At 33.7% G+C, this 15,140-nt stretch overlaps 1 protein-coding gene across 2 annotated transcripts in view; it reads right to left on the bottom strand.

Moving 5' to 3' along the window:
* The window catches only part of NCAM2 (neural cell adhesion molecule 2), a 532,134-nt gene that overhangs the window by 148,285 nt on the left and 368,709 nt on the right, over positions 1 to 15,140 (bottom strand). For both annotated transcript variants that reach the window (XM_012475013.3, XM_012475014.3), the window contains exon 9: positions 7,907 to 8,057. In XM_012475013.3, the coding sequence (XP_012330436.2) occupies positions 7,907 to 8,057 (151 nt within the window). The remainder of the gene's footprint in view (positions 1 to 7,906; positions 8,058 to 15,140) is intronic.

Here is a 15,140-nt window from a genome sequence, read left to right as displayed (position 1 = left end):
ACTGCCATTCACAATTGCTACAAAGAGAATAAAATACCTAGGAATACAACTAACAAGAAACGTAAAGGACCTCTTCAAGGAGAACTACAAACCACTGCTCAACGAAATAAGAGAGGACACAAACAGATGGAGAAACATTCCATGTTCATGGTTAGGAAGAATCAATATCGTGAAAATGGCCATACTGCCCAAAGTAATTTACAGATTCAATGCTATCCCCATCAAGCTACCAATGACCTTCTTCACAGAACTGGAAAAAACCACCTTAAACTTCATATGGAACCAAAAGAGAGCCCACCTAGCCAAGTCAATTCTAAGCAAAAAGAACAAAGCGGGAGGCATCACACTACTGGACATCAAACTATACTCAAGGCTACAGTAATCAAAACAGCATGGTACTGGTACCAAAACAGAGATATAGACCAATGGAACAGAACAGAGGTGTCGGAGGCGACACAACATATCTATAACCACCCGATATTTGACAAACCTGACAAAAACAAGCAATGGGGAAAGGAATCCCTGTTCAATAAGTGGTGTTGGGAAAACTGGCTAGCCATATGCAGAAAGCAGAAACTTGACCCCTTCCTGACACCTTACACTAAAATTGACTCCAGATGGATTAAAGACTTAAACATAAGATGTAACACCATAAAAATCCTAGAAGAAAACCTAGGCAAAACCATTCAGGACATAGGCATAGGCAAGGACTTTATGACCAAAACACCAAAAGCATTGGCAACAAAAGCCAAAATAGACAAATGGGACCTAATCAAACTCCACAGCTTCTGCATGGCGAAAGAAACAGTCAATAAAGTGAATCGGCAACCAACAGAATGGGAAAAAATTTTTGCAGCCTACCCATCTGACAAAGGGCTGATATCCAGAATTTACAATGAGCTAAAACAGATTTACAAGAAGAAAAAAACAAACAAGCCCATTCAAAAATGGGCGAAGGATATGAACAGATACTTTACAAAAGAAGACACACATGAGGCCAACAAGCAGATGAAAAAATGCTCATCATCACTGGTCATTAGAAAAATGCAAATCAAAACTACATTGAGATACCATCTCACACCAGTTAGAATGGTGATCATTAAAAAATGTGGAGACAACAGATGCTGGAGAGGATGTGGAGAAATAGGAACACTTTTACACTGTTGGTGGGAGTGTAAATTAGTTCAACCATTGTGGAAAACAGTGTGGCGATTCCTCAAGGACCTAGAAATAGAAATTCCATTTGACCCAGCAATCCCATTACTGGGTATATATCCAAAGGATTATAAATTGTTCTACTATAAGGACACATGCACACGAATGTTCATTGCAGCACAGTTTACAATAGCAAAGACCTGGAACCAACCCAAATGCCCATCGATGATAGACTGGACAGGAAAAATGTGGCACATATACACCATGGAATATTATGCAGCCATCAAAAACCATGAGTTCGCGTCCTTTGTAGGGACATGGATGAATCTGGAAACCATCATTCTCAGCAAACTGACACAAGAACACAAAATCAAACTCCACATGTTCTCACTCATAGGCGGGTGTTTGAACAATGAGAACACATGGACACAGGGAGGGGAGCACTATACACTGGGGTCTGTTGGGGGGGGGTGTGGGGGGGGACAGCGGGGGGGTGGGGAGTTGGGGAGGGATAGCATGGGGAGAAATGCCAGATATAGGTGAAGGGGAGGAAGGCAGCAAATCACACTGCCACGTATGCACCTGTGCAACAACCTTGCATGTTTTTCACATGTACCCCAAAACCTAAAATGCAATAAAAAAAAAAGAAAAATTATCATAATTCCTAATGGAATTTTTAATGATTTTAGATGAAATGCATGACATAAAAAAAGATAATTAGATAAAGGGTGTGTAAGGAATCCATATGGTTTCAATGTTTCATATTTTCTGTAAAGTGTCAAAATATTACTCAAGTGTATTTTAAGTAGACTCTGAAAATATAGGTTTGTATTTTATAATTCCTTTAGAATCACTTAAAACAAAAACAAAATGAAACAAAACTAAAACCAAAAAATATTGCTAACAAATAAATTAAAATAAAATACTAAAACTTCAAACAATCCAAGAGAAGGCAGACAATATGGGTACAGAATGTGAAATAAACATAGGGACAAAACAGAAGACAAATAAAAAGTGTAGACCTAGATGAAATAGTATCAACATTGGCATTAAATTTAATAGCCTATACCACTGGATGGCAAATTATGGGGACTGTCTTGCCCAAGGGCTTTTTTTCACATGTGGCTTAGAGTTGAAGATTGCTTTTACATTTTTCATGGTATACAAAAGAAAAAAATATGTCAGAGACTGTATGTAACCCAGGTAAAAGTAAAATATTTATTCCCTGCCCTGTTAATTGCTGACTGCTTGCTTAAACACTCCAATTATAAAGTAGATTTACAGTCAATGAGAAAGCAATATTCTATCATATGCTGCCTAAAAGGACACATTTTAATTTCACATAAAGATGCAGATAGGTTCAAAGTAAATTAATGGAAAATGTTATACAAACAAAAAGCATAAGAGGGCTAGAATATATATTAGATTATTAGCTGAGATATGTCAAGTGAGAGATCAGCAGAGAAAAAGAGAGGTATTTTATTCAGATAAAAGAAGAAATTCATAAAGACGCAAACTGGAGGGATATATGATCTCCCAAAGATACTGACATCCTTACCTTCAGAAACTTGGAACATGTTACTAGCTGTGACTAAGGTAAAGATGTTGACATGAAAAGGTTATCCTGAATTATCGAAGTGGATACAATTATTAATTGCAGGAAAGTTTGAAACAGAGAGAGACTTGTGAAGAAGAAAACAATCAGAGTGATATGATGTGAGAACGACTAGATTTGTCATTGCAGGCTCTGAGAATGGAAGGAAGCCATGAGCCAAAGAGCCTCTGAGAAGCTGAAAAAAGCAAGATAACAGAATCTTTCTGGAGCTTCCACAAGGGAACACAGCCCAACCGACACTTGATTTTAGCTCAGTAAGAATCATCTCAGAACTCTGACTTCCAAAATGGCTAAGACAATAGATTTCTTTTATTATACAACTATGTCTTTTGTAATTGATTACAGCAGCAACAGGAAAGTAATACAACATGCAAAGTATAAATGTGATGTGCCTCATCGTAAGCCTCAAAATACATAATGCAAAGATCAACGAAGGAGGGAGAAAACAGTTCACAGTCATGGTAGAAGATTTTAATACCCCTTAGTCTGATAGAACAGCTATATTAAAAATTCAGTAAAGATAGAAGTTTTAAATAATACTGTGATGGTTAATATTGAGTGTCAACCTGATGGATTGAAAGAATGCAAAGTATTGATCTTGGATGTGTTGGTGAGGGTGTTGCCAAAGGAAATTAACATTTGAGTCAGCGGCCTGGGAAAGGTAGACCCGCCCTTTATCTGGGAGGGCATCATCTAATCAGCTGCCAGTATGGCCAGAATATAAAGCAGGCAGAAAAATGTGGGAAGATTAGACTGGCTTAGCCTTCCAGCCTACATCTTTCTTCCATGCTAGATGCTTCCTGTCCTCAAACATTGGACTCCAAGTTCTTCAGCTATGGGATTTGGATTGGCTTTCTTACTCCTCAGCTTGAAGAAGGCCTATTGTGGCACCTTGTAATTGTGTGAGTTAATACTCCTTAATAAACTCCCATATATATAATAAGATACATATATATATATACTGTTAGTTCTGTCCCTCTATAAAACCCTAATACAAATACTATAATTTATCTTGACCTAACTGACATTAAAACACAACAATCAACTACAGAATACATATGCTTTTCATGTACAATTGTCTATTCATCAAAATAGTTCATATGATTGGATATAAATCAAATCTTAATACAAATAAAAATTAAAATACAGTGTTATCTGAGCACAACTGAACTAAATTAGAGATCAAAAATAGCAAAATATCTAGAAAAAGTCCAAATATCTGAAAGTTAAACAGATTCTTATAAATAACTCTGAGCCAAAGATTAAATCAAAAGGAAAACTATATTTGTAGCTAAATCACAACAATAATGCAACATACTACAATATTGCGGGGTGAGGGTTCATTTAAATCACTGCTTAGTGAAAATTTGGAGTTATATGGTTCTATTAGAAAATAAGTATTATCTAAAATACATATACTAAGATTCCATATAAAAATGTGTAACAAAAAGGTGAATTCAAAATATATAAAAGAAAGAAAATAATTAAGATAAAGCAGAAATCATCAAACTGGAAAAATGATAGATTACAGAAAATATGAATTAACAAAACAGAAAGCTAACACTTTGAAAATATCAACAATTTTGTCAAACTCTTAGCTAGAAAAAGAAACATCCTTTCTATTAACTAGTGCTTGATCAACTATACCTAAATTAAAGTAGATAAATATATTTCAAAGATAATAAAATAAAAACACTGCATGATTCCTTGTATGTACATTTTTATATGTAAATGTAAACTAAATTATAATGATCAAAAGTAGCTAAATGGATACCTAGGGATACATGTAAAAAGGAAGGATAGATTTTAAAGTGACTTGAGAAAACTCTTGAGAGTGATTTAAATGTTTATCTGATGAGTATGATAGATTTAGGGGTGTATACATAGGTCAACACTCATTAGATTTGACATTATATATGGGCTTTTATTGTACTTCAATATATTTGAATGATGTCTTAAAAGAGATTATATTTATTTTTCTAATTATTCTCACTCAAGTAGAATAAATTTAAATGTTTTAATTTAGAAAAAAAAGAGGAAAAAAGATCAAGTGTTTAAGAGCCATTCAAATCATTTTTAACAAGATTTGCAGAAAAATAATCAGAGTTTAGTGAAAACAAAAAGTAGTTTTTTTTAAACAACTTTTTTTCAAAGTATATTAACCTAGTTACCCTCTCATCAACACAGTGGCAATAATACTCCCAGGGGATACTCAAAGAATCCTCAAAAGATCTTTTTACAAAACAAGTCCTTTCACCCCTGTTTAAATAAGATAAACTACATAATTTTCTGGTGAGCTTTAGTCTACACATTTACCTCAGAATAATTAAACAGAAACATAAAAACAATATATAAGCCTGTAAAAAGGGACTGCATCATGATCAAAAGCAACTTGTACTTTGTTAGAAATCAGTCCTTGAAAAATAAAGTATCTAATGTACTTTTTTGTATTAAAGTTATTAATTCATGTTATTAAAAGATTACAAGAGCAAATAATTCAGATTGCAATATACAAATGTTTGTTTATTCCATTATTTTCTACGTAGCTAAAACCAATTAAATATCTCATGTAATTATATATCAGGGTTTACAATTATCTTGATATTTTCTTCATCATCACTTTGAAATCTGAATACATGCTGTGGTTTGATTTAAACTCCTGTTGATGGTAGACTTCTAATAAAGGAGGAGCTATGTTTTATTCATCTTGTTTCCATTATCACACAGAACAAAATCTGAAACTTAGGGTGGACTTTGCATCGTTTTTAAAACTATTTTCAGCTGGGCGCAGTGGCTCACACCTGTAATCTCAGCACTTTGGGAGGCCGAGGCGGGCGGATCACGAGGTCAAGAGATCGACATCATTCTGGCCAACATGTTGAAATCCCGACTTTAAATTAGGTGGGCATGGTGGCACGCACCTGTAGTCCCAGCTACTCAGGAAACTGAGTCAGGAGAATTGCTTGAACCTGGGAGGCAGAAGTTGCAGTGAGCCGAGAACGTGCCACTGCACTCCAGCCTGCCAACAAAGCAAGACTCCGTCTCCAAAAAAGAAAAAAAAAAAGCATTCTATTTACCAACATTGCTACATATAGAAGATAAAAACACTGCCAATGTTACATGGGCAGTATTTTTATCCATAAAACAAAAAACAGCTATTTATTTTCAATGCGGTTTTACAATACAAACATATATAAATTATAATCTTAGTTTAGGTTTTCATTTGTTTCATACAAATGCCCATGCTGTCATGCATGGAGAATAATTCAGAAATCCTAGGGCATCTTTGTTGAATGTGGATGCGCTTGAATACAAGTGTATTTAAATGCTTGAGTATGAATAGGTCCCAAGAGTCTCTTCTTTCAACCCTCTTATTTTATAAATAAGGAAATTGAGGATCCAGGGACACATAACACACTGTTAATTGGCATATTAGCTAGTCCTATTAGTCTAGTACTAGCATATCATATATGAGCCACTCTGCCTTCCTGTGTTTTGAAAATATCAACAATGCTCCTTTCTCATAAATTCCACTTTTCTGAGTACCAGAGATGTAGTACTAATCCTATGATATATCAAATGTTTTAAAATATTAATGAAACACAAAGAATAAAAGTGCTAAATATAGTTTCATTAAGATAATATGTTGCCTAGCACTTTTGCAGGACAGTGGAAGAGGCCAGGAGTATCTAAGAATTGTCCCTTCAAAATGGTTGGACAGTTCTCATATAAATCAGATCTTGGCATTTTTAATTTTTCCTTTCTTTAGATTCACATTTTGAAAAATGAAAAACAATCATAAAGTAAATTTTGGTTTAAATATACAGATTTTAATTAAGACATAAACAAATGTACTGCAAGTCTGTTACATGTTTATAATTTGTTAATGAAGTTGTTGGTCTGAAAAAGAAATATACTGATAATGGAAAAAAAGTAGAAAAAATTATTAGGAGAAAGAGGTTAAGTGAGTTATTGGCATCACTTCCTCCTTTGTGTGTTCTAGATAATATCATTGCCTTTTGTTTATCTGTTTTTTAGGAGTATGCTAGAAAAAAAGTGGCTTTCTTAGAAGCTGCGTAACATCAGCAAATGAAGTCAGTAATTTGTGACCAAATCATATTGCCTTCTATTATTGACTACCTTTCATAATCCTTTTCTCTTGTAGAAGTTTCTGATTGGTCTTTCCATGAATTTCTTGACAAGCACAGTCTATAAAAATGTAAAGTAATATGGATAACTTATGTCTATTCTTGAGAAAATATTTTCTTTCTAAAGCCATTCTCGATAAGAAAATGCATCTTGTATCACAGCTACCATTGCATTCTATCAATATTAATGTACTAGACATGCTCCAATAGAAATAGTTTGTCAATGAGAATATCTCATACATTTCACTAAGAACAGCTATGCCCTTTCAAGCATCAGAGAGACTCCAACATTGGTGCTTCATAAATATTTATTGAGAAAGATGTTAAGTTTCTTTTTTAAATAGCATGTGTAGCAAATTATTTTTAAATTCCATGCAATGACCAAAGGGTTTTTGTGAAATCGTGACTTACATTAGCCACCCGCACAATCTCACACAGTTATGTACGTTTTTAAATTTATTTAAAAACTATCCTTGTCAAGGTCCTTTCTTTTCCCAGACAGACAATAAACACTATTTTGATAAGATATGCTGTTAGTATATTTCACTGCATTTAAAATACTATTTACAGTTTATGAAAATGTAAAGTAACCTAACAAAACAATTTGAATAAGAAATGTGAACACCACATATCTACACTAAGACATAGTTATAAATATTATAAATAAACAAAAAATCTATAGTGATATTGACCAATTACTGATAATCTTTTTCAGTTGATACTGTGTTTTGAGTTAAATGTTGCAAAAAAAGAAAGTCACCATTTTCAGGAAAAGCAATACCAAAATGATTAAATGTACAGCACTGTGAAATGTCCTGTAATAGCCACTAGATGTCTCCAATATCTGACTGGTTACTTTATTTCTCCTAAAGCTATGCATTAATACTGAAACATGAACTACATATGTATTTTGGTTTTTCTATAAAAATCATCTTTTTCAAAGCACACAATATTCTTTTGATGAAAGTACAAAAGGAAAGTAACTTACATTCAATATCAAGGTACATGCTCTTTTGGTGCCCTCCAATTCTACTTGCAGCTTCACAGTCATATCTCCCTGAATCTGACAACTTCACATCTTTAATATGCAGTGATGAGCTTCCATGCTGCCCTTTGACTTCGATACGGCCATCTGGGCTCTGTTAACATCAATTCAGGAAAAAGAAAGATTTTTATGCTTGTGTGTGCAAAATGGTGACCAAACATAAAACATTATGTTAGTTCCTATGTTTCTCTGGCAAAAAGAAAAATGAAACTGTTCCCGATGTAGAAAGTATTTCTTGTATAGCTAAGAATACGGTTTTTAAAAAAGCACACGTTTTACATTCTATAACTTCATGAAGGTTTCATGTACCCTGGCTATGTAATCATAAAAGCATTGCAATGCCACCAAATAAAACCCAATCACTCAACCTGATGTTTAAGGACCTCTCATGGTCCTTTCCATCCAAGCACACTTTACAATTTGGATACTGTCAATTCCAATTATTTTGAATTACTAATACTGTCCACAATATCCTGTGCTTGGCATAATAACTCTTCACAGACCTGGCTTACACATTTCCCCTTTTTTTCTCTCTGTATTCACATGGCAGCATTCTACTTTCTATCCTTTGAATTACTGACAAATTTTCATATTATATTAAAAATTGTCTCTGATTGCCTAAATAAATAACTGACTTATTTGAACTACACAATTTTCTTGGAATAGGTTGCTTTTACTAAAGTCTTATTGGAACTTCAGATTTCATCCCACAGTGTTATATTATAGTTGAACAAATGTGAGAAAATACTTATGGTACTTCATGTAAAAGTCACTTAAATCTCTAGGACAGAAATATTATATTCTAATATTTTTATAAAGCAAATTATGTTATAGTGAAATTTACATGTAGTTGAGTAAAGAAAATGTACTTCTTCAGCAATTATTTACTATGAGTTTAAAACCTGTACTTAATTACCCTTATTGGAATGTAACAATAAAATACATTATTAATAACACAAAGCAAATTCTTCATTTTTATAAGAAAAATTTAATTATTTCACAGTATTGAAAAGTAAATTTTAAAGTTACGTGATCTTCACTTGAAAATAAAAATGTTCTCTTGTTTACCTGTTATACATAATATGGTTTTCATTTGTGAAAAACTATTGGTGTATATAGTATCAGCATGCTCTTGGTACAAATGTTGGCATTTAAAAGTTATTATCAATATCCCTGAAATTAATAACATAAATTCCCCTGGAAAAACAGATACTGTGGCCAAGTGTGTGATTCCTAGGAAAATTAGAAACCATTCTCAGATTCATCATTGGCTCTGTAATGATGCACAATGTGCATTTGAGTCAAACACTTGCACTAAAAGTCCAAGGTCATTTTTTTGTTTCTGAAATTCTAGAGGACAGGTATCCTTGTGCTACAGAAAAACATTACAAATATCTGAAAGAAAATTCACTTATAACTTGGGTCTGATTCAACACCTACTGAAGATTCATTTAAGACATCTGATATCTGACTGAGACAAGTTAATGGGCATTTTAGCTGTCTCTCTAGTATTTCCAAGTTCTATCACTGAATTAAGGAAGATGATTAGAAAGTAAAGTGTCTGATTGTACCTTATTATTCCATCTTTTACAAAAACGGATTCTCTGAAATTTAATTTGATGTTATGTTCTTTGCCTTTTCAGAAGGTCATTTAAGAACCGCTTATTTAAATGGCATTTCAATATTTTTATAATATGATTATTTTTAATTTATTGTCCTTTCAAAAGTTCCTTAATCAAATAGCCATGTGATAAACACTTCTTGAATTTATTTCCAACTTAAGTTTTTGTTGACAATTTCCTTTTTGATTTTGTTTTTATCATTATTATTTTAAGTTCTGGGATACATATGCAGATCATGCAGGTTTGTTACACAGGTATGCACCTGCCACAGTGGTTTGCTACATCCATCACCCCATCATCCACATTAGGTATTTCTCCTAATGCTCATAATTGAAATTATATAATGTGTCATGTTTATAAGTTACTTTTTGTGACCTCACCTGACTAGACATTAATTGCCAAATGCAGAATCCAGTTATACTTCATAGCACATTTGAGGTGGTCCATATTCCATAACTTTCTTTTCTTTCCACTGTGTCATGAAACATTTTTAGAATCATTAACTCCTTTAGCCTTTTGGGAGACTGATGGATCATGTCACTTAACCACTCAACAATTATTTTGTGTCAGTGCATGTGTGTATGCGTGTGTGTGTGTTTGTGTGTGCGTGAGCATTTATTTTACAATAAGCAGCCAGGCACTGGGATGCAGTGTTGAGCAAACTGTAATAGTTTCTACTCTTAGTGGCATTAAAGTTCAACAAACAAGATAGATATTAATTTTACAGTACAATACAAATAAATGTGAAAAGTACCATGTAGACAGACTATACTATCTTTCTAGGAGTAAGTGGAGGATGGGGTCAGTATGTTTCCTGACAAACCAAAGAGTGGTGTAAATAGTGAAAGAAGGGTAGTGTTGAGGAGAGAATTCCAGGGAGATGCCCTAAGAGGACATAAGAAAAAACTGAGAAACAAGAATGTGCACAGAAAAGAGTGAGGACATGTGGTTACTCTGATGATGGACAGGTAAATAGGCACCAGAAGCAGAATCCAAGATAAATGCAGATACGCAAAATAATATGCACCCAGCATTAGATATTCTGTTTGCCTCATTCCTGATGGCATTATTTCTCTACTGAATAAGTAAACTCAACTTCAGATACTTGGAGGTAAAGACAATGCGTAAATATGCAGACAGAAATACCAACATTCTCCAAAGGTTATTAGAATTAATTTATCCAAACTAATGTCTCAAAATGTTTTTAATATTATATTAAATCCACCAGTTTCTACAGTCATACAAAGAAATTTAAACAGAAATAATCTTTTCCCTCCCTGTAAGATTATTATATTTACTACTAGCAATAATGATAATTCCTCTGGGTTTGCTCCCAGCTTTCTAATCTTCCTCTTATTTCAATTTCGTGAGCTAACCTCTTGTACAATTACCCTTTCACCTACAATGTAAATGATGTCAAAAAGATAAATATATGCAATCAAAGTTCTTCACGTACGTAGTTTCCTTATTAGGTCCCTGTGCCTTTTTCTTTTCTTTGATTATACAAACAAAAATTTATTCAACGAATAGGAATTGAATGTAATAATTATAAAAGGCAATTTATATGATAAATTATACTTGTTAGAAAACGTTCAGAAAGCTTTACATCTACTAGCTTATTTAATCTCCATGATACCATTATGAGGTTGAGGCTAGTATCTTTTCCATTTTAAGATGAGAAAATTAAGACACAGAAATATTCAATAACTAACCGACATCCTACAGCTTATGAGCAATAGCAGCTGAATGCCCAGGTTGCCTTGCCCTGGAGTTCATGTTTGATTATTTTTGATATGTGATTTGCCACCTGATTACCAACTATGAGATTAAACTATGTACGTACCACAGCTATGTAACAGACTACTTTGCTGGGTTCTGGGGATTGAAAAATACATGCAATCATATTGAAAAGTGGGCATTTTTACCTACTAAATGTGTTTATTTTATTAGTGGTTTCTGTAATTTTTATTTTTAAAATAATTTATTCTTTTTAAAATGAGAATTTCAAACACCAAATAAGATGTTGTAAACATTTGATGGCATGTAAAATATTCGGTTTCAAAAAGTAGACCCAAAACATTTATTTTTGATTCTTTAATGGGAATGAGTAATTTAGCATGTTTACTTTTACATACAAAAAATGGAAAAGAAAAGAAAAGCCCTTGGTCTCTCAGGTCATAGGGATCAGAGGAAAGAATGACAAAGTATAATGCATGCTGATATAGATGACATTCAGAAAGGAAACCTAATTTGGTAGACAAAGGCAAGGAAGAGTTTCTTGTAGGTATTTATGTCTAAATGGAAGGACACGTCATAATGATAAGTCAGGAACTGCACTGGCTATGTAATTTTAGGGGCCAACTGCAAAATAAAATGTGGGGGTTTCTATTCAAAAACTATTATAATGACAATATGCTTACTGTAGCATATTAGCCTAAACTTGGTGTCCTTCAGAGTGTGGAACCTGTTCAGTCGCACAGGTTGTACCCCTACAAAATCAGCCCTTACCAAGAACAAAGTAGGAAAAGTAGGAAGGAAATGGGAACTATGTGGGCTTGAATTGAAGGGAAAAAATATCATGTTCAAAGAGTTTAATGTAGCTCACTGGAGCTATCAAATTAAATATGAAGTGGAAGGGGTAAGATATGAAAAAGCTAGAGAAATCAACAAGACTACAATAAAAAGTACGAAAGCAAAAAGAAAGGCCTATAAGATCATGAGAAGATGCTAAAGATCATTAGCCATGAAGGACATTTAAATCAAAACCATGATACCATTTTGTATTCACTGGGCTATGATGAAAAAGGCAGACAGTAACAATTGTTGGCTAGGATGTGAAGAAACTGGAACCCTCATGCACTGTGAGTGGGAATGTAAAATGGTGCAGGTGTTTTGGATAAAATGTTTGATAGTTCCTCCAAATGTTAAACAGAGTTCCAACTGCATTCCAAAGAGAAATGAAGATGTATGTCCACATAAAACTTTGTACATAAATGCTAGTAACAGCATTATTAATAATGCCAAAAAGTGAAATCAACCAAAATGCCTACTCACTGGTGCATAGATTGAAAAAAATAAGAGTGTTATATACATACAAAGAAATATTATTTAGCAAAAAACCAAAGAAACAGAGTACTCACATATGCTTCAACATGGATGAACCATGAAAATGTTACAGTAAGAAGAAAAAGCTGGTAACAAAGCACAAATATTGAATAATTCAATTTCTTTGAAATTTCCAAAATAGGCAAATCTGTAGATACAAAAAGTATGGTAATATTTGCCTAGGTCAGGCAAGGGAATGGGAGGTGGGGTGATGAGATTTGGGGGGTAATGACCAAAAAGTGGTGATTAAATGATCCAAAATTTACTGTGTTTATGGTCACACAACTCTAGGAATAAAAGTTTTTAATTGTACAGTTTAACAGGTGAATTTTTTTGTTATGTTAAGTACATGTAAATAACACTGTTAAAAAGTAAATACCAATAGAAGGGTTATTGGGGGCCGGGCGCGGCGGCTCACGCCTGTAATCCCAGCACTTTGGGAGGCTGAGGTGGATGGATCACGAGGTCAAGAGATCGAGATCATCCTGGTCAACATGGTGAAACCCCGTCTCTACTAAAAATACAAAAAATTAGCTGGGCGTGGTGGCGCGTGCCTGTAGTCCCAGCTACTCAGGAGGCTAAGGCAGGAGAATTGTCTGAACCCAGGAGGCAGAGGTTGTGGTGAGCCGAGATCGTGCCATTGCACTCCAGCCTGGGCAACAAGAGCAAAACTCTGTCTCAAAAAAAAAAAAAAAAGGAAAAATAAGGAAGGGTTATTGAGTGTTTTATGAACAGCTGGAAAAGCACAGGATAGGTTTTGGGCAGAGGAATAAGGTGAATGCACTTGTGATTTTAAAATATCACTTATGCTGTGGGGGAAAAATAAATTAGAGAGGATGCTATGGTCTGAATATCTGTATCTCCTCAAAGTTCATATGTTGAAATCCTAAGTCCCATTGTGACGATATTTGGAGCTTGTTTCTTTGGGAGTTGATTAGATTATGAGGGAAAAACCTTCGTTATTAAAATTAATGCCTTATAAAAGAGCCCATGGAAAGCCAGCTAGCTCCTTCCACTGTATAAGAACATAAGAAGAAAATAGCATTGATGAGAAAATGAGCCCTCAGCACACACCAAATCCATCTTGCGATCACCTTGATTTTGGACTTCCGAGTCTCTAGTACTGTGAGAAATAATTTTCTGAGGTTTATAAGCCACTTTATGGTACTTTGTTATAGTAGCCTGAACAGACTAAGATGATGGAGGAGGGAGAACAACTGGGAATACATTACACTGATGACATGCTTGGAAAGGTAATGTTCATGAAAATGGAAAGGAGTGAGTGGATTCCGGAAATACGTTAAGGTGGAATTGACAGTGTTTTTAGTAAATTACTAAATGGGAGAGTGTTGATGAAAGAAAAGAGAAAAGAAATATTTCTAGGATTCTGTCACAGACTCCTTAAATATAAAATGTTATCTACATTAGTTGATCGTTACATCTACATAAAATTATAGTATGGCTTTATACATTTATGTTTTACTATAAGTACACACATTTTAATACACGTATATAGTCTATTCCATATTCCATATTTAATACTTTAAAATGAATATTTAAAATTAAAATATTATAGTAAAAAAGCTTTAAGTAGAATAAACCTTTCAGAGGTTTTAATTTTTAAATGTAAAACATGAGAGTAGGTGGGTCCAACTGACAGTTGTCAAAATGCTGATATTCAAAATGTGACCTGAGTATTTATATTATTGCACATGCTTCCTGCCTACTTTAATGTGATAGAATAGTTCGGACCATAAACTGCAGAACCAGAATTGATAGGCTTATATTCTGGCTGTGCCAGGAGGTAATCTCTAAGACCTGAGATTAACTACTTTACTTAATGGTATCTCAGTTTGCTCTTCTGCATAATGGGCATGGTAAAAATACAGATTTCAAAGGATACCTATGCAGATTAAATGACTGAATATTTGTAAAGGGTTTAGCATCTGTAAAGTACATAATAAATTGGCACAAAGCTATTGATATGCAGATCTAAGCAATAGATATGAATTTCATATACCCATCTATTTCATTGTGATTTCCAAAAGCATTCTATATATAGTCCATCTCAAAGTAAAACAGTAACAACTTTCCCATACTATGTTTAATTGACTGTGTATTTTGCTGCTAGACTTTTCTCTTGATACCATGAACTACATGCAAATAATTCATAGTATTTTTCCATGGCCAATAAGTAATATATTTAGTAAAAGACAAAATACAATTAGGACAAAGAACTACTAAAGGAAGAGACAATTGCTATAATAAACAATAAAACATTTCACGTGACTCCATGTCAAGGTACATTATCAAGATGATAGTTAATATAAAAGTCCAGATTTCACCATCATGCAATACATAGATGTAGCAAAACATTAGTTGTACCTCCTAAATCTATAAAAATAAAAAAAAAATCACCAAGAGATAAAGAAGTCAAGAAAATAGTCAGA

Source organism: Aotus nancymaae, unplaced genomic scaffold, assembly GCF_030222135.1.
Source record: "Aotus nancymaae isolate 86718 unplaced genomic scaffold, 86718_ANA_hifiasm-v0.15.2.pri h1tg000022l_1, whole genome shotgun sequence".
Classification (NCBI taxonomy): domain Eukaryota; kingdom Metazoa; phylum Chordata; class Mammalia; order Primates; family Aotidae; genus Aotus; species Aotus nancymaae.
The sequence above is the reverse complement of the archived record's forward strand: the minus strand, read 5'-3'. Positions and strand labels throughout refer to the sequence as shown.